Here is a 20,831-nt window from a genome sequence, read left to right as displayed (position 1 = left end):
TTATATATTATTTGTGTTATTTTAGTTCTTAAAACTTCTTATTTATATAAAGCAAATTTTGAAATAGGAGTAAGTTCATAAGTACCAAAGGAGAATTCCATGGTAAAATAATAGTTTGGAGGGTCAATATTGATGCAAAATAGTACAAGTGAAGTTTCCAAGGGACGAAATTACACATATTATATATTTGAATATATAGCACACGTGATGAATTTGAAGTAGTAAATTGGTAAAATAATGTGAAACTTGGGGAAAAAGACTAAGAGAATATTAACACCTTTTTCTCTCTCTGTGTGTCTCGGTCTCAGATTTTTGAGTGAACAGCTTGCAGATGAATTTAGGCAATGGCCAAAGCAAGAGAGTGAGATATTAATACTATATTATGTAAGAAGAAGAAAGTGTGGTGAGAGGGAAAAACTAAGGTGGAGTGGAGTCATGAGTTTGTCTTTATGGTAAAGTCCTTGTTTTCCTCTCCATGGTTAAATGTTACTGAGAATAGAAGGCAGCAGAATAATAAAAGCATCCAAAGGAACATAGTGAGAGAGAGAAAGAGAGAGAGAGAGAGAGAGAGAGAGATTCACTCACTCACACAAATTTCCTTTCTTTTGAAAAGAAGAGCCATACGTAAAGGAGAGAGAAAGAGAGAAGAGAAGATGAAACACAGGGTGTTGAACAGCTGATATTCTCTGCTTCTCCATTCTCTGAACCAAATTTTCAATTTTTAACACAAGCAAGCTTCTGGGGTTGTTGAAAAGTAGAAGGCTTTGGGGTCTGATCCATTGGGATCATCATCATCATCACATGGCCAAGCCAGGGGTGGTTGAATCTGATCCAGGGGTGATGGTGAAGAAGGCCATAGAGTTGAAGAGGGAGCTTCAGAGGTTGGTGAAGTCCATTGTGGATGATGAGGATTGCAGCACTGAGACCATTGATCAGGCAAAAGAGACTCTTTCTGTTCTCAAGGAGTTGAAACTCAGAAGGAGGTCTTCACTGTCTTTGAAGCTCCACAACAGGAATGTGTCATCTTGCCCTGATGAATTCAAGTGTCCTCTTTCCAAGGAATTGATGAGAGATCCTGTCATTGTGCCTTCTGGTCAGGTTAGTGCCAGAATTTTAAGTGGAGAATCAGAATTCTTAATCTTTTTTTTTCTTTGTTAATCCTCTTATTTTGCCTATAAACAAACTATTGACATGCTTTGATTTTTAAGATATTGAAGGTATTTATTTTTACATTTAATACCCTTTTCTATAAAATATTGGAAGGATTGGTAACTTTTTGTGGTGTCTGAGGAAATGCTGGAAGCAGAACTAAAACAAAATTTGGGTGCTGTGCTGTTATTGTTATTAATTTAAAAAACATCTGGGCACATGAAAAAATGAGTTGATGAATTATCCAGTTGAGGCGAAAAGGGTAGAAAGTTCTTAACAAAAATGCTTTTTTTGTTTCATTTTTGTAGGAATTAATTTAACTAAAGTAAGATATAGATTCTGGTTTTGGCCTTTTGTACATCTCTTTTTTCTGGAATTTCTGTACTTTATTCTATATTAAGTGACTAAAAAGGTGTGAGAAAGATAGAAAGGGAATATATTCAGTTCTTCCCAAGTCCAGTGCAGAGCCATAGAGATATTTTTTTTTTCTTTTGTTTGATGAAGTTAATTATATTGTTCATATTATCTGTTTTAATAAATGTGATGGTAAATCGTTCCAACGTTTGGAGTTGTGTTTTCCTCTGTTTGTTCCTTGTTTTCTTTCAATCCAAACAGTTTTAAACTGTTTCACATTTTGTTGTTCAATGTGTGAGTGGGAATTGCTGCATTTTACTTTGAAAAAGTTTTACACTGGCTCTCATGGAAGTGCAATACCAAGTACTTTTTGTTTGATGTGCCGAACTTCTGTGATCTTCCATCTAGTTATGTAGTTAGCTTTACTGCATTTATGTTTGAAGTGTACATTTCAAGAAACAAAAAAGAGGAAAAAGAAAAAAGAAAAAGGGCAATTTGATGATGTACCTATGATAGCCATTGCAGATGGAAAGAGAAGGAGTGGGAGGTGGAAAAAGAATAATATTATTCTGTGTCCATAAATGTGATTCTTGAGTGAGTGGCGGTGGTGATTGTATATTTTGTGTAGAACTTTTGACTGGTTTTCTCAAAAGGGAATAATTAAAATCTAGTGTTCTTGGCCTTTTTCTTTTTCTAAATTACTACAGTGATGTCTTCCACCACCACCCAACTACCTTTTCTTACTATCTGTCCAAAGCCTTTTTCTGTGCAATGATACTGATTGGTTGAGTTTGAAACAGATATGGAATTTATGCAGATATTTTCCCTGTCCAATTATGAACAATGATTCATTTTGTTTCCCTCTTTTGGTTTCAATCATGCAGACATATGATAGACCTTTCATTCAAAAATGGCTAAGTGCTGGAAACAGGACTTGCCCTCGAACGCATCAAGTTCTTTCACAAACTGTTCTTACACCAAATCATCTAATAAGGGAAATGATAGAACAGTGGTCAAAAAACCAAGGTGTTGAATTGTCGAATACTGTTCAATACATCGATGAGGAAGGTTTAAACGAAGCAGACAGGGAGATTTTTCTCCGTTTGCTTAAGAAAATGTCATCAACACTTTCTGATCAGAAGATGGCTGCAAAAGAACTGCGCATGTTGACAAAGAAGCATCCTTGTTTCCGGGTACTTTTCTGCGATTCTGCAGATGCGATTCCCCAATTGCTGAAGCCAATTTGTGGGAGTGATTCTTCCAGCAGTGTTCACCCTGATCTCCAAGAAGACGTGATCACAACACTCCTCAATATCTCTATTCATGACAACAACAAAAAGCTAGTGGCTGAAACACCAATGGTGATTCCTCTCCTTATGAGAGCATTGAGATCAGGAACAATTGAAACAAGAAGCAATGCTGCAGCTGCCCTTTTCACCTTGTCGGCTATTGACTCAAACAAGGAAATCATAGGGAAATCAGGTGCCTTAAAGCCATTGATCGATCTCTTAGAAGAAGGGCATTCCTTAGCCATGAAGGATGTTGCTTCAGCAATTTTTAACATATGTGTGATGCATGAGAACAAGGCAAGAGCAGTGAAGGAGGGTGCAGTGAGAGTGATTTTGACAAAGATAAAGAATGAGGTTCATGTTGATGAATTACTAGCCATCCTTGCACTGCTTTCAAGTCACCAAAGGGCTGTTCATGAGATGGGAGATCTTGGAGCAGTGGTTAGCTTGCTGAGAATTATCAGAGAGAGCTCATGTGAACGCAACAAAGAGAATTGTGTGGCAATCCTTCAAACAATTTGTTTGCATGACAGATCAAAGTTGAAGGAAATAAGGGAAGAAGAGAACAGTCACAAAACAATCTCTGAGCTAGCACAGAGTGGAACATCAAGGGCTAAGAGAAAAGCTAGTGGAATTCTTGAGAGACTTAACAGGGTTGTTAATATCACACACACTGCATAATGTCTCTGCAGCCCTCTCTCATCGTATATTCTGCATAATTCTCTCTCTCTTCACCAATTTTTGTACATTCCCTTTTCTCAACTCATCTTCATCAGTTACTCACTCAATAAAGTCATCTGCTCTTTGCCTCCAAAATCTTCTATACACAACTCTCTACCATGGATGTTTTGGCTTAAAACTTTTACTTATGTTTATAATATATATCATCTCTATGTTACATTATATGGTGTTATGTTATGGAAAGAAAGAACATTAGGATAGTCTGGGCCCACTCAAAGTTCAAACAAGTAAAACTCTTGTTTTAAACCATCTTACAATGCTCTTCTATGATTATGAGCACAGAAAATTTTTCATTGTTTAAAATTGGTTAAACACAATTGCTTGCTTATATAGGGATTTTATATAATCAACATCATATCACATGTTACAATGGGAAAAAAAATTTTAAACAACGATGGTAAAAGTTAAACAATTTATCTAAACGACAATGCTAAAGTTTCTCTAAAGTGAAATTCCATTATGAATTTAGTAATATTGTTAGATTATTTTAAATGTTTTTTGGATCAATACATTGATCTTAATTGAAATTGAACTTAATTAAATTTACATTATACCTTTTTTTTTCAAATTACCTCAAACTTTTTTAGTTTATTATTTTTAGAAAAATGTTCCATCAATACACACGTGTCTCTATAAACATCTAATTTCATTAAGAGACGATTTAGGTGCATTGTATGGGTTGCGTGTAAGGACCTAGAGAAAGAATCTCACTTTTTCTAAAACCACTTTCCCTCTCTAAAACTTCAACCCTAACTTTCTCTGCCTTCTCTCTACCAAATCTTGAAATTGAACCGGTGTATTGTCATTTAGGTGGTGATTCTGCGTTCCGGAGTCGAGAGCTTCGACTTGAACCGATCAAGTTCAATTTTTTAGGGGGTACTATAGCTGCGAGTCTTTGAGCTGAGCAAAGAAGTTTCAAGGTAAGGGGAGCTAGAGTTTGGTTAAAATTTGTTGTATGCTATGTATGATGTTTTGTAGGAATTACGCTTGTTGATGTAGGTTGCAAACTGGTTTGAGGGTTTTAAGGGATAAAAATGAAATTGGGCAACTTGTAGAAGTGAATTTGGATTTTAAAGTGTCAAAAGTGGTTTGATACACCAAGTCTTGGATCTAGTGATCAAATGGATGTTTGTTTTAACTTATAAACGTATTTTTCCATCAATACAAATGTGTAAAGAACCCCTTTAGTCATTAAAACAGGTTCCAAGTGCATCAAAAGTCAAATTTCATGGTTGCTATCAACTGGTATGGGGCTGGGCGCCCTCTGGTTCGCGCCGAGCGCCCCCCGAGCGCCCCTGGGCGTACCAACATGTTGTTGTCTTTGTTTTTGATAGTTTTTAGGGTTCCGGATGTCCGTTTTGGACGTTCCTTAGGTTGTTTTGGGGGTTTTGAACCTGTCTGGAACTGCTGGTGATGATTTCAAAGCCATTTTCTTTGTCTAAGTATGAGTTATGGGGTTTTGTGTTGTTTAGTGGTTCTCTTGGGACTGTTATTGTCTGGTAATGTGTATTGGATTGATTAATGTTGTTTGCTTAACAGATTATCATGTACGGTTATGTATGAGACTTGGGTGGTTGGAAAGAACATGGTTGTGAACTATAGTGATGTATTTGAGTATGAATTAGACATCTCAGGGTGAGATGATTGGAAGTGGTTGTGCGAGGTGTTATTGTTGTTCTGTATAACTGTATGGAGCTTTGAACTAGTATGTCTATCCCTACACTCAAAGCACTGTTCATGCTCAAATAGAGAAGAACAGTGTGAGTGGTGAGAGTAGAGGGAGGTCGTCGTCTATAGTCTTAGAGTTTAGACATAGACAGATTGGGGGATTTACCTTGCATAGTGTTGGGGAGGGCCAGCTGAACTATGCAAGTGCAAAGACGACCAATAGTTCGACAGTTATACCAATCCGGATGAGTTGTGTTGAATGTTTGAGTCATGGTTTAAAGGGTATGCTTTAATTGTTCTTTTATATGTAACTAAGCATGATGACATTGATTGATTGTACTATATGTTTATTACTTGTTTATCTAGCTCACCCTTGCTTCTGTGTTGTGTGCTGCTTGTGTATGTTTTTCCTTTGCGATGATCATTCACTTGGATGGGAGCAGATGTTGTTGAGGAGATACCTTTGGAGCAAGTACTGGAGGATGTTGATGCTGCAGTATAGTCTTTTTAGGATTTCTAAATTTAAGTTTGGTGTTATGTTGTAATACTATAAACTGTTTAAGTTTTAAGTTTTATCCTTTATGTGGATGACTGTAATATCAACTACGGAACTACTATTCTACTCTGATTGTTCTCTTTATTGGAATGATGACGTCTTTATTATATAAGTTGTTATATATTTGAGGATGTTACATTGCGTATCAATTTTTTTTTTCTGGTGGCCTGTGTGATTTTGATTTCTTTAAAATTTAAGAGATTTTTTTATGTAAGGTGAATTATTCCTTATGAGTGGGGTAATATATATATATATATATATATATATATATATATATATATATATTAATTTTGGAGAGAAAGAGATGATATTTGTGAGTTAAAGCAAATTGGTAATAATATAAACTCCCATTAGAATGAAAAAAATAATTGAATTGGTAATTTGATTAAATGGCGAACATTTAAGATGCTCTAAAGAGAGATGATACTACATGATAAAAAGAAACGAAAAATATTATAATTGAGTGAATGTAATACACATGCATTCATATTCCGATATCTTTGTGTTCTTTTTGAATATTATGGAATCCAAGTTGACTTAGTGTGGATTAATTTAAGAGGATAATGATTTTTTATGGCTATTCTTTAATGTAAATTTAATACTTAAAAGATTAAGATGCATTAATTAAATTTGATTCCTTAAGCAAATTAGAAGGGACTTTTTTTTCCATTTTTCATTGATAATGGTTGTAAAAAAAAGAAGAAGAAAGAGCCATACGTAAGAAGCAACATAGAAAAAAAGATAAAAATGTGAAAATGAAAGGAAAGAAATATTAGCTCAGAACTCAGTAGGGACCAAGTTCACTTAGAAAAGACGAGAAAGAAAGAAAGTGATTGGAGAAAACATCACTTCACCATTCACGCGGAATCAAATTTTGTGTCTTGTTTCCTTTTGTTGTTCGTTTATGTTATTAGAGGACTTAAATAGAGTTAGTCCAATTAATGAGTACGAGAATAATTCGCATAAGTCCAAGTTAGATTTTTTTTTCTTTTTTCAAAGGGGATTTACCACCATTCAAATGTGGTATCATGCAAATAATATAATAAATTTTCTGGTAAAAAGAGACTAAAGAACTTATTATTATTCCAAGAGAACTCGATAGATTTTGAATTGAAATTTTTTGTCTACAAATTCCAAATCATTTATCATCCACTTTAAAATATTTTTAAATATATTGTATATATAAATATGAACACTTGATACAAGATTAAATTAGATAATAATAGACTTCTGTTATTTTAAACCGTTCATAAAATGTAACAATTTTTCACATACTAATTATCCAATGACCTAATCGGATAAAACTAGTTGGTTAATAAGTTTAATGAATATATACAAGTTGACTCAAGAACAAATATACCATTTAATAAATGATCGTAAAACTTAGAGAAGTGTAAAATGTGATAAAAATAAATACACATGAAATATATGAATTCGCTTTTAGTATTTGTCCTCAAATTTGTAAAAAATACATGAATCATTTTTTGCACAAAAGCGGAAACATTATTTTTGTATTTCTAATTGGTAGCATGAATTTTTTTTTTAAGAGAATTAAATTATTTTAACTAATCCTATTTTTAATGTATTATTTTTATTTTAAATTATTTCATTCTCATTGCTTAAATGTATGCACATTATGATAAAGATTATAATTATGAAAAAGTTGAATACGAAAGTTCTTCCAAGGTCACATCCAATGTTAACGAAATGAAAAAATAACAATAATGTTTTTAAAGTTATCACAAGATGATGATTAAATACTACATATTTTAGTTGCAAAGTATAAATAAATAAAGAGGATAATAATAAAAAGTAAGTTAAATGAAAGTAAATAAAGTAATATATAATTCAAAATAAATAAGTGCTTAGTAAAACACACAAAAGTTTATTAAGATTAATTTTAACCTCACTTTCCCATGTCTTCTTGATTAAAGTAATACACTATAAATACTTTTAGAAACTTAAGATTTCTTTCAATCTCTTGTTTCAAATTCTCGCTCTCCTTCTCTCTTTCCCATGTATAGAGATGACAAAACTTTTTATACCAATGGATATATGCATGTAAAATTTGTGGCTCATGGATATCCTTAATGAATTATCAAGGGTAATGGGTACATGTATTTTATAACTCGTTTGTTGACAGAGGCAAGTACAAGTATTATAGTATCTGACTCATAGATACATTTTTTTACTATGGCTAAAAAATTCACATATGCGGATAAAATTCGTGACCGATAATTGTTACTCGAGGATATTTATTATATGCGAAATATTTTAATACCTATTATAAACGGGTCTGGTGTGGGTATTATATTATTCATACCCGCGGATATTCGCAAAAAGAAAATAAAAAATTAATTTATATTTTATTAAGTTAATTTAATTAAAATTAAAATTAATTTATATTTTATAAGGTTAAATTTAATTAAAATTAAATTTTAATTTATATTATATTTTATATATTTACGGGTATCTGCGGGTTTTAAAATACCCGCGAGTATTTTTGAAACAGGTATCCGTGCTGGTAGCCAATGTGGATAGCGATGTATTCCTTTTTTCAGGTTGGGTTGTGGGTAGACACCTTCTGTGCCCGACCCGACCTATTGTCATCCCTACATGTTACCAACTAATAATTATTAGTGAATTTTATTTGAGTATTTTTTTTAAAAATTTAAATTATCAAAATAAAATTATTAAAAAAAGAAATATTAATCATGGAATAATTGTTTAAAATTTTACTTTATATATTTCTACGTTTTATATTTACACCTATGAAATTGAAGTCATTTTATAACAGGTTAAATATGATTTTAGTTCTTGAACTTTGATGTAAAATTGGAATTCGTCTTGTTTGAAACTTTAATATATTTTGGTCCTCAATATTTAAAAACAAATGGATATAATTCTTTTGATCCAATTATGATAAATTTTATTAATGTGTCAAACACGTTTAATGCTAGTATATGAGTTGTTTACACGGTTTAATAAGTTTCCATTTCAATATCGGTTAGGAAATGCATTTGACACGTAGAAAAAATTAATGTAATTGGATTAAAAATGACTATATTCATTTGAGTACTGTCAAAACGGGCCACCCGACCCAACCTAGCCCAGCCCATCACGGGTTGGTCACTTAGTGAGCCAACCTAACCCGATAGCGAGCTGAAAAAATTCGAACTCGGCTCAGTCTACCACAGATTGGTGGGTTAAACGAGTTGATTCACTTATTCACTTAATTACAAGTTCTTTTTAATTAAAAAAAAATTACAATTTGTTTGTAATTCAAATTTAAATAATTTCACTCTAAAATGATATTAAACTCCAAAAACAATTCAAAATAAAAAAAATTAACATAAAACTCAAATGTAATCCAAAAGAAAACTCAAGAAACGAATAAATAAATTTATAATATTAATAATTTTTGTGTCACTTATCTATTTATAAGATTAGAGTCTTGAATTGATAAATTTATAATATTTTGTTCTCTTGAAATGTCTTTTTCTTTATTCTCATTTAGAATTAAATAAAAAAAAGTTAACTAATAATAATGAAACACAAAATAATAAATAATTAAACTAAACTAGGTGGGTTGGTGAGCCAACCCTACTCACCACGAGTTCAATCCGGGTGTGTCGGGTTCTAATTAAGCCGGGTTGAAAATTATTCTTATAAAAAAATTTCATTTTTTTCAAACCCAACTCGACTGAAACCCTTAGTGGGTTAGGTTGACCAACGGGTTCTAACCCATTTTGATAATGCTAATTTATTCACTTTTAAAGTTTAAAAACCAAAATATATCAAAGTTTCAAATAAAAACTAATTTTGCATTAAAATTAGGATTATAAACATACTTAACTCTTTTATAAAAAATTTATATATTCAAGCAACGCATTTAAATTTACTTTTTAAAAAAACAAATTTAATTGCATTTATATTTTAGTGATTAATTTGATTTGAATTATACTTAATTTTTTGTATCTAAAATTATATTTTAAAGATTTATTTTTAAATACTTTTATCAAGAGACGAGTAGCAGACAACATTACTCCTCCTATGTACAAAAAATTAATGTAATTGGATTAAAAATGACTATATTCATTTGAGTGTTGTCAAAACGAGCTACCCGACCCAATCTAGTCCAGCCCATCACGGGTTGGTTACTTAGTGAGCCAACCCAACCCGATAGCAAGCTGAAAAATTCGAACTCGGCCTAGTCTACCACATATTGGTGGGTTAAATGAGTTGATTCACTTATTCACTTAATTACAAGTTTTTTTTTTAAATTCCAAAATAAATTATAATTGGTTTGTAATTTAAATTTAAATAATTTCACTCTAAAATGATGTTAAACTCCAAAAACAATTCAAAATAAAAAAATTAACATAAAAACTCAAATGTAATCCAAAAGCAAAATCAAGAAACGAATAAATAAATTTATAATATTAATAATTTTTGTGTCACTTATCTATTTATAAGATTAGAGTCTTGAAGGGATAAATTTATAATATTTTGTTCTCTTAAAATGTCTTTTTCTTTATTTTCATTTACAATACAATAAAAAAAAGTTAACTAATAATAATGAAACACAAAATAATAAATAATTAAACTAAACTAGGTGGGTTGGTGAGCCAACCCAGCTCACCACGGGTTCAATCCGGGTGTGCCGGATTCTAATTAAGCCTAGTTGAAAATTATCCCTATAAAAAATTTCATTTTTTCAAGCCCAACTCGACTGAAACCCCTAATAGATTAGATTGACTAACGGATTCTAACCCATTTTGGTAATGCTAATTTATTCACTTTTAAACTTTAAAAACAAAAATGTATCAAAATTTCAAATAAAAACCAATTTTGGATTAAAATTCAGAAGTATAAACATACTTAACCATTTTATAAAATATTAATTTTTAAAAATGTATATATTGAAGCAACGCATTTAAATTTACTTTTTAAAAAGAACAAATTTAATTGCATTTATATTTTAGTGATTAATTTCATTTGAATTATACTTAAAAAAGAATTTTTATCTAAAATTATATTTTAAAGATTTATTTTTAAATAGTTTTATCAAGAGACGAGTAGTAGACAGCATTACTCCTCGTATCGTACCCAACCTGGTAACCACTCCTACCCATATAGCTTACATTCTCTTTTAACTTTTCTTCTACTTCATCAATTTATAGACCAAGTTTAATCTATTTTCATTTTTATCTTCCAAGTCATGATTACGTGGATTAATGAAGAGATAATCCTGATCTCGTTGTCATATCTTCTTCATTTTCTTTTCTTTTTTCTTTTTTTAAATTCTTTCTTCTTATCACTTATAAAAATACTTCTTTTAAAAAATATTTTTTAAAACAAAAGTTTGTTTTAGTGCTTCATCATACTTAAACTTAACATTTAACGACAGTTCTTTACCATTACATGTCATTTAGTCCTTCATTATACTTAAATTTAACATTTTATGACATTTTTTTACCATTACAATATTGATAGAAGTAAATTCACATAAATTGTACAAAGATGATAGAAATAATACATTCACATATTGTCTAAAGATAAAAATATTAAAAAAAAATTAAAACCAAAAAAGTTTTATCAATCATATCTAAGATCTAGTAACATGTGACATCTCATACAATTAAACTTGTTTAACTTTTACAAATACATGTAATCTACATTATTTCTTTTGCACATCTCATGCTATTAAAAGTATAAACATGTAAAGTATTACTTCTACACATATTAATAAAAATAATGAATAAAATTAAAAATTATTAATAAAAAATAGACTCATTTTTCTTTGCTTTCAAGTCGTCCAAACACATACACTTTCTACCATAATTCTTTTCATTATACTCAATTTCCACCAACGCAATTTCTTTATCAACATCCAAAGATAGCATTAGTGTCCCACAGGAGATAAAGACCCACTTACATTGGCTACTATTCTATGTAAAGAAGTGAAGGAGAAGAACATCAAACCCAAAACAAACTATTAAAAGCTTTTGGTTAATATATCTTTGTATGCCCACCCATGTTTATCCAAGAATGCCTCAACTGCTTGCTTTATTGCTAGGTTTGGTATTAGCTGTGATGGATCAAGAGGTTCTCGAGTCACTGGATCAAACTTACCCACCTAATTTTAGACAAATTAAGAGGATGTAATACCATGAATAACAAAAAATTTAGTCTCAAGGATCTCACATACAACTCAATTTACCTTCTCAAGATGGTCAATAATCACTGTCTTCTCGTATGTAAGTCCACTTGGGGTAATCACAGGATCACAGAAAATATCAAGTGAGATTCTACAGCACAGATAATCTGGCACCTAAAATAATTGACAAATGTATTCCCAGGATAAATCATATAGACATTTGAAAAGGAACTATTAAGTTACAAAGAAGATAAAACAAAAGATCAGAGTTGAGTTGTGTGTACCTCAGTAGGCATGTCTTCTTCTGCAACTTTATCAAACACTCTTCCTAAAGCCTCTAACTGTTCTAAATGGGTAGTATCATCTTCTACAGATCCTTCCGTGAGGGGGACTTCGAGAAAATGTTTTTCCTTTAGAGCATCCTCACAAGCTTCTCTGAGATAAACAACATTTATGACAATAGCTCAACATGATAAATTATCATTCTCTAACCAACAAATAAGTTACAGTACATAGAAAAACAAGTATTAAGGAATGAGTCATAGTTATGTAGGTCCAATAATCACTAGAAAATTAACATACTTCAAGCTCTGTAGTTCCCATGATCGCTTAACATATGAATGTTCCCACTCTAGGTATTTTGCTTTTGCAAGCTCTTGCCATATTTCCTCTACCATTTGGCCCTTAGGATGGGAACCTCTATCAAGATCCAAAGCCTGTTAATGACCATAACCAATGAGAAACTAGTCGTGCATAAAAAGAGGGAAAAATCCATGTTATGGAAAAAATAATGTTTGTGGCTTCTTTTCACTTCGAATATTAAAGTTGCATCTAAATAGAACTAACGTCAAAATGAAAAGAAGCTACCAACATAAATTTTTCATTCCTGATGAATATTCTCTAATTTGATATTTTTAAAATCATATAAAAAGAATAAAATAATAGCATAAATTTACTATGTTAATTTCATGTTCATCTTTATAAGCATTATATAACTATTTAAATTTAAAAATAGAATATTTGCCTTGCCCTGCTTTCCCTCCCAGTTATATGCAAAAATAATAGTTATATATCTTAAAGCATGTAAAAATTCCTTAAGAATATAGGAAACAAGTGGCATCAACGGAGAATGAATACAACCTTCTTCAATTCTAAGATTCCTCTAGCAAACTCTTGTCTCTCTACCAATGCAAGACCTAACATATAGTGGGCCTGAATTAGCAAAAGAAATATAAGCAGCAGTTAATTATGTAACAGTATATTATCGAAAACAATAATAAGATATACATAAGGTGTAATGCAATGCAACAACTATGATATAAAAAACCTAATAAATCTTGTCAAGATAAGTCCTGATACCAAATTAGATAGTGATGAAATCTAATGCAATACTACAAAACTAGGTTGTAAGATGAGTTTTGCATCCTTTGTATGTTATGATTTGTTCATTTCTAATGTGAGATCTTCAACCCAATGCATCTTACGTGTTCCATCAATAACATGAAAATAACAAGTAGATGACAAATACCTTAACCAAATTACTGTCAAGCTTGATAGCTTTACGAGAGTCTTCCTCTACTCTGGTCCAATTACTGCAATCACCAAAATTAAACATGATACTCTCAAGAAAACAAACAAAAAAAAAATCCCTAACAAAATAAAGTAAAGTAAACAAATATTATACTTCCTATAAATGAACTCACTCTCAATTTAGTTACCACATCAAAATTCAACCCTTAAATATACAAACTAATTTCACTTCTTTTGCTCTTTGTAGTAGAGACCAACTCGAGAAGAGTTCCAATGAAATAATTCAAGAATTCAGTCGAACAAACAATCACTCTGTAAAAACAACAAATCAATAATAATTAAAAAAAGGATCTGGGTTTAACTTTATCACATAAAAAAACAGATTATGAGGTGAATGTTAGTACCACTTATGTACCATTTTTCAAATTCGACCTCTAGTGCTACTAATGCCATTTTAGAATAATGTAACGAAATGCTATAAAGTTTACTTTTTTCATCTATAAACTGAAATTTCGACACTATGTTTTGTTTAAGCGGGGCATTTTTCGACAATAATAATAAAAAAAATGAAGAGGGAAAACAAAACATGGTAGGGTTCCAAATTCAAAACCTGCGCTTGAGATGACAGAGAGCACGGTTGGTCCAATACACCGGAACATCGGGGCACAGTGCAATCGCCTTGAAGTCGAACGAGAAAAGAGATAAATCAATAAGCAAGAAAAACAGCAAAAGCTACAAACATGACAACATGCACCAACCAAAAGCCCTGAAAGAAAAAAAAAGACCTCAGTGTAAGCATCAATGGCAGCTCCAAAACGCTGTTTCTTGAAGTAATTGTTGCCGTCCTTTCGAAGTTGCTCCGCTTGTTTTGCCACAGACAAGAAATCCTCGACTTTTGGAGGCATTGTTGTTTGTTTGTTGGTTCTTTTCCCTCTCTGCAACAGAGTGCTTAAGTGCGTTGTGTGAGAAGAATGGGCATTGGAGGAAGAAGTAAATGCGTGAAGTTGAAGAGTGCGTAATTACGAGACATTGTTTAATTTGTTTGGGCACTAAATCCAGCCCCTTAAATGTGGTAAGGGTTACTACTACTTTCCAAAGATTCAATGGGTCGACTTCCTCTTCTTAACACTACGTTTGGGAATATGAAAATTGCATCTATCGAGCAAAGCATTTATATATAAAGAGAGAAGAGGGAGAGGGAGGGGTTTAATTAAGTTCAGATCATTCATAAATTGATAATTTAATTTAGGTTTAAACCCTAGTATGGTCTTCGTATTTGTGTGTCAATTTTAAGTGAGTCATCATTTTTTTCGATCTCAATCGGGTTCATAAACTTGTTAAAATGAGTCAATTAAGCTTTCTCCATTAATTTAACAGTAATGTTGTTTGTCCGTGATTACGTGATGCACAAAAAATGAGCTTAGTTATAATGATTTAAATACGTGGATATTAGTTTTTTGAAAAAACGTATATACGAGGCAGAGAATGAAGGAATTAGTGATTTTTAATGGGTTTTTTTAATTGAAACAGAAAAACTTAAAAGAGAATTAGGGATTTCTTGAGTTAGGGATTTTGATGTGGTAAGTGAGTGTGAGAATTAGGGCTCGGGAGAATTTGCAAAGACGAAGAGAATCACGTGGTGGTGGACGAACCAAATTGAAAGTGGAGGCCAGTTAAGGTTAGTTTCGTATCCTTTCGCCTTTACGAATATGTAGTTATTTTGCTATGTTTATATGTTGTTGTGGTCCCGAATGTGTTGCGTTGTGGTCCCGATTTTGCTATCTTTTAGCGTTTAGGTTATAATTGGTTTGGTATTGTTATTATGGGATGGGTCCCGATTTTGGTATGTTACTGTATGTTGAAATGTGTACAGTGTTGTGGTCCCAAAATTGCATTTATCAATTGTTTAGAAGTAGTGGTCACCTTTTCTGTCTGAGTGTTTCCTTAGTGGGGATGTTAGTTTGTTCCCCTGTTCCTTTGATGTCTAACTGTTTGCTTAGTTAGTAAAGAGTGAAATCATAATATCCCCCCCAATGTACAGGTCTTAAAAGCTTGTGCTTCAAACATAATATTGCATGGCTGAACGTATTCAAGTTGTGGTCTATCATTGTGGGCATTTTGTTAGTGATGACAATGGAAATTTAAAATTTGATGGCGAGATAGCAAAATGGTCTTGTGATCCATACCTGTGGTGCTTTTTTGGAATATTAACTTCAGTGAAAGACTTAGGTTATATAGACATAAAAGAACTTTGGTACAGTTTAGGAGGTCAGTCAGTGGTGCCAGATATGTTAGAATTGTTGACTGATGATAGGGGTGCTATGCATATGCTGAATATTACAAGGTTAAATGATGAAGTTCATTTGTACGTGGTTCATAATACCATGGAACCACATATAATAGAAATGATTGATTGGGTTGATGGTGATGTTAATGGTGAAGGTGATGTTGCAAGACAAATGGAGGGTGAGGCTGAGGGTGAGGTTCACAGTGAGGATGAGGGTCAGGTTGAGGGTGAGGTTCAAGGTGATGTTGAGGGTGAGGATGAGGGTCAGGTTGAAGGTGAGGCTGAAGTTGGAACAGAAATGGAGTAGGGTGAGAGTGAAGTTGCTAAACACATTGAACATGTTGAGAATGGTGAAGTACATGATGTAGAGGAGGTTGAGATACATGATGTAAATGATTTTGAGCTAGAAGATGTAGAAAAGGATGAGAATGAGGATGATCATGTAGATGAGTCTTGTGAGTGAAGAAAGTCTAGTTGATGTCACCATTGAGTGTGACATTGGTACTTCAAAAGGAAATGTGAGGGAAGAACAACCTTTCAGTCCAGTAGGTGAGTCTTCAAGGACAACTAATAATGAATTCATGCATGATGTTCGTGGCTTGTCTGACATTGAGTGGGTGTCAGATGAGTTGGATAGTGGTCTAAATAGTGACGAGGATGATGATTCCATTCGTAGAACTTTGTTTCCCACATTTAGCATGCCTAAAAGTTTGACGGATTATAAATGGGAAGTAGGAACCTATTTCACTAAGAAAAAGGAATTCACAGAGGCCATTAGGACTTATGCACTGAGTAATGGTAGAAATTTGAAATTCATGAAGAATGACAAGAAGAGGGTTGTTGTAAAATGTTTGGGGGGCAAGGGGAAATGCAAATGGTATGCTTATTGTGCCTATAGGTCTGGTGTGAAGTCATGGCAGCTAAGAAAAGTTGAAAATAGTTGATTCAATGAACAATATAGAAGAATCTATGATTATGGTAATGAGCTTCTCAGAACAAATCCTGGTTCAACAATCAAAATGAAGGTTGAAAATAGTATTGATGAGTGTATATTTAATAGAATTTATGTATGCTTGAAAGCATGCAAAGATAGCTTCATTAGTTGTAGACCCATCATTGGGTTGGATGAATGCTTTTTGAAAGGCAAGTATGGAGGGAAGTTACTAACAACAGTTGGAAGAGATGAAAATGAAAAAATTATGCCCATTTCATATGCTGTTGTTGAGGTAGAAAACAAAGACTCGTGGACTTGGTTCTTAGAGCTTCTCATTGCAGACCTTGGTAAGGAAGCTGTTTGTGGAGCATGTACATTTATTTCATACCAACAAAAGGTCAGTAACTGAAAAGAAATGTTAATTACAACCTACTTTCAGAAATAACTCAGCTGACTTCAATATTTTAAATTGTAGGGTCTTCTGCCAGCTATTCAAGATCTTCTACCTAGGGTAGAGCAAAGATTTTGTGTTAGACATTTGTATTCTAACTTCAGAAAGAAATATCCTAGATTCACTCCTAGATCACAATCTGACACTCTTGTCAACAACATGTGTGAGGGCTTCAACAGTGTGCTAGTTCGTACTAGGTGTAAGCCAATTATCACTATGTTAGAAGACATTAGGGTTTACATCATGAAGAGATGGGCTACAAACAGGACAAAAATGACATTATATTAAGGTTCTGTGTGCCTTAAGGTTTTGAACAGATTTCAAAAGCAGTCATGGTTAATCAGATATTGGTTATCAAGATAACTTTAAACCTACAATTAATTTGTGTTCATCATTAAGAAGAGTTTGTTCATCATTAATTTGTGTTGTCATTTTGTACTCATGACAGATGCTCATCACATCAATTATTTGAAGTCCTACACATTTTACAATTTGGGAGCAATTTGTTGTGAATCTTTAAAACAAGGAGTGCAGTTGTAGAAAGTGGTTAATTACTGGCATTCCTTGCACTCACGCCATAACCGCAATGAAATTCTTGAATTTAAATGCAGAAGACTACATTGGCCATTGGTTTAGGAAGTCTACTTATGAAGAGACCTACAACACCATCATTTATCCAATTAATGGTCAACTTGTCTTGGACATAACTTCATATCCAGATGTATTACCCCCAAAGAAGAGGACAATGCCAGGAAGACCCAAGAAAAAACAAAGACTAGAGGCTTGGGAGTTGAAGAAGAATGACACTGAATTAAGAAAGGGTGGGAACAAAAAAACTTGTGCTCTTTGTAAAGAACTTGGACACAACAAAAAATCATGTCCACAACGACCTACAACACTAGATGTGCCTCCACCAACAACAGATGTGCTTGCTGACCAACCTACTCAACAAACACAACTCACAATACCTCCACCAACAGAAGTGCCTATTACTCAGGAGTCTGCTGAGTCTCCTTCTAATGAATGAAGTCATATTTAAATGTCTTGTAATCTGTACTGATGAAGGAAGAATGTAATATCACTTTTTTTTGGTGTAATGTGTACTAATGAAGACATATGAGGTTTTCTTTTGCTGTAATTTGTACTGATGAAGTAATATGAGGTTTCTTTGTTATGTTATGCACTGAGTAAGACAAAGTTGCTATCAGGTTTTCTTTTGCTGTAATTTGTACTGATAAAGTAATATCAGGTTTCTTTTGTTATGTTATGCACTAAGTAAGACAAAGTTGTTATCAGCTTTTATTGACCATTGTTTTATGATGTTACGTTTGCACTTTCTTTAATTTATGCTGCCCATATGAAATTAAATAAATCAAATAAGACACTATTAAACATCATTAGAAGTAACCTTTATAAATAAAACAAACAATAACATTCCAAATATCAAATTACATTGATATCAACCTAGTTTCATTAACCTATTTTCATCAACATTGATATCACAATTACATTACAAACAAATGTAACAAACACCATCCCCATTAAAACCTTCATCCTTTTCTCCAAAATAACTACCCTTTTCTCCAAACAACCTATTGTCAGCTTTTCAACATCTCTTTCTTCCATCTTCATCACACTTTGTTCCATCTTCATCAAACTTTCACCCACTTCTTCATTTCTTGCACTTGCACTATTGTCTTCTACATTCACCACATTTCGAGAATGAATTACTTCTTCATTGCACCACTCAAAGAAGTTGCATCCAACAAAATCTTCTCTCCCAACCTGTGGAAGAAGAAAACACACTCCCTCATCAACGAAATCAAAACTCCCACCATGTGCAAATCAAAACCAGACAAAAACTCACAATTTTGCTTCCATTAAACTTACCTTGAAGTTAGGACAGCCCCAAAATCTTTTCCCTTGTTTTTAGGGTTTTGGCAACGCGGAAGACTGCAGGCTGACCATAAAAGCAAGTGGGTTTTACACCCAACCTGCTCCCACTGACAGATCTATGTTGAAAGCCCCAACCTGTGCATTTGTAAGAAGAAGATGAAGCAGACATTTCGTGAGTTGAACAGTGATTCCAGAACTCTTCCTCCCCAACACGGACATGTTAAACACTTTGGAAATCAGGGTTTCTTTAAATATTAAGTTTTAGGGCTAACAACATCACACGTGGCAATCTAATTACACAACAGAACACCAATCTAATTTAATACACAATGCCTTGTCAACTAAAACAAATTACAACTCAACACAGGCAAATAACGTTACTGATAAATTAACGGAGATGGCTTAATTGGCTCATTTTAACAAGTTTATGGACCCGATTGAGACTGAAAAAAAACCATGACCCACTTGAGATTGGCACACAAATACGATGACCAAATGAGGATTTAAACCTTTAATTTAAGTTTTTATTAGATATATTAAGTTATGGAGTGATGGTAAAAAATATTTTATTAATATATTTTATTAATATATTTTATGCAAGACTACAGAAGATCGAGTATTTGAGTTGAGAGGTGTTTTAAAACAATGACATCGGATATTTTAAATTTAAATAATTCAATAATATATAGAAATTCTTAAACTCATCTTATTATAAAAAAACATTTACCATTTCTCTAAAAACATTTATCTTAGTTCTCTCTGCATTTTGTTTACAATTTCTAACTCTTAGATCATCTATTTGACGATCTAAGTGATCACGGTGGAGAATCCTTCCTTTCTATTCGATCACTTTTCTTTATAGAGCAAGTAAATTTTTGCTCCTTTTCCTTTGGTTCTTCGGTCATGCGTAGGGGTTCTCTTCGCATGTATTAGATTAGTTTTCTACCTATCTCATTGTCGATAAGAGGTCCTAAGGACTTGCTTTGATCATGCTCTTGTGGTTTATAGGTTTCTTTATAGTTCCTTGAGTTCGAAGCAAGAGCAGAAAGTTGTGTAAAGCAATGATAGTTTCTCTAAGGTAAGAAAAACTAACGTTTATGCTTAAATTGTTGAAATTTATGTATGATTAATGAACTGTTATGACAATATGATGATTTAGTTGAAATTGAGATGAGTGACTTGTTGATAATCGTGTTTGATTGGGTAAATTCAGTAATGTGATGATTAATGCCTTGTATGAACCTGTGTTGAATTGTGATAACATTGTGAATGATGTTTTGGTGTAATGCTGGTGTGTTATTTGGTTGAATTGTTGAATTGAATTGTATTTGTAGAATTTAGGATTATTTTGGTCAAAAGGGGTTGTGTTGGTAGTTGACTTTTGGAAGAAATGGTAAAATGGAAGAAATGATAATTTAGGATCTTTGGTAGTGTCATTTGGGACTGATTTGGATGAGGATTGAACAAGTAGATGGTTTAGATTTTCATAGTAGATGATAGGTTATGTTTTACATTGACTTTTAAAGTGTATTTTTAGGTTTTGAGTAGAGAATTTTACAAGTAGAAGGTTTTAGGAAAAATGGAGAGTATGGGGTTTGCTTTTGAGTCAAATTGGACTTGTTCAGACCCCTAAGTTGCTTGATCAAGAATAAAAATTGGTATATTTGAGTTTTTGTCCAAAAAGTGAGCTTTGAGTTGATTTTAAGTGGAAATTTCATAGTAGAAAGAGTCAATCCTGGTTTAGATTGGAGTATATAACGGTTGGTTATAGCTTTGATGATCATTTAGAAGTGTTAGAAGTTGGTAGAAATACATG

General features: G+C 32.6%; 3 protein-coding genes across 3 annotated transcripts; 2 read left to right on the top strand and 1 right to left on the bottom strand.

Annotated features, from left to right (window-relative positions):
• Positions 1-334: 334 nt before the first annotated feature.
• Positions 335-3,690, top strand: LOC148197546 (U-box domain-containing protein 9-like). The gene is made up of 2 exons (XM_088114861.1): positions 335-1,098; positions 2,388-3,690. Exons 1-2 carry the CDS (start codon positions 802-804, stop codon positions 3,471-3,473), a joined length of 1,383 nt encoding a protein of 460 aa, XP_087970987.1. The 5' UTR covers positions 335-801; the 3' UTR covers positions 3,474-3,690.
• A 7,790-nt stretch (positions 3,691-11,480) lies between these two features.
• LOC148197545 (E3 ubiquitin-protein ligase CHIP-like) lies at positions 11,481-14,608 on the bottom strand. Its single transcript, XM_088091448.1, has 8 exons — positions 14,233-14,608; positions 14,058-14,125; positions 13,446-13,509; positions 13,058-13,129; positions 12,500-12,633; positions 12,202-12,352; positions 11,981-12,091; positions 11,481-11,896 (listed from the first exon to the last, which is right to left on the bottom strand). The coding sequence occupies exons 1-8, from the start codon at positions 14,350-14,352 to the stop codon at positions 11,756-11,758; spliced, it is 861 nt and encodes a 286-aa protein (XP_087947574.1). The 5' UTR covers positions 14,353-14,608; the 3' UTR covers positions 11,481-11,755.
• Positions 14,609-16,180: 1,572 nt separating this feature from the next.
• LOC124838685 (uncharacterized) lies at positions 16,181-16,678 on the top strand. Its single transcript, XM_088115562.1, has one exon. The coding sequence runs from the start codon at positions 16,181-16,183 to the stop codon at positions 16,676-16,678; it is 498 nt and encodes a 165-aa protein (XP_087971688.1).
• The last annotated feature ends 4,153 nt before the right edge of the window (positions 16,679-20,831 follow it).

This window comes from Vigna umbellata, chromosome 5 (assembly GCF_029865625.1).
Source record: "Vigna umbellata cultivar VRB3 chromosome 5, Vumbellata_1.0, whole genome shotgun sequence".
Lineage (NCBI taxonomy): Eukaryota > Viridiplantae > Streptophyta > Magnoliopsida > Fabales > Fabaceae > Vigna > Vigna umbellata.
Note: the sequence above shows the minus strand (reverse complement) of the source record. Positions and strands in the feature narration are given on the sequence as shown.

Coding starts and splice junctions, on each gene's coding strand:
- LOC148197546 (XM_088114861.1), top strand. CDS start 802: ATGGCCAAGCCAGGGGTGGTTGAATCTGATCCAGGGGTGATGGTGAAG. Junction 1,099..2,387: donor TCATTGTGCCTTCTGGTCAG/GTTAGTGCCAGA, acceptor TCAATCATGCAG/ACATATGATAGACCTTTCAT.
- LOC148197545 (XM_088091448.1), bottom strand. CDS start 14,352: ATGCCTCCAAAAGTCGAGGATTTCTTGTCTGTGGCAAAACAAGCGGAG. Junction 13,130..13,445: donor TTGACAGTAATTTGGTTAAG/GTATTTGTCATC, acceptor TTGCTAATTCAG/GCCCACTATATGTTAGGTCT. Junction 11,897..11,980: donor TTATTGACCATCTTGAGAAG/GTAAATTGAGTT, acceptor GTCTAAAATTAG/GTGGGTAAGTTTGATCCAGT.
- LOC124838685 (XM_088115562.1), top strand. CDS start 16,181: ATGAGTCTTGTGAGTGAAGAAAGTCTAGTTGATGTCACCATTGAGTGT.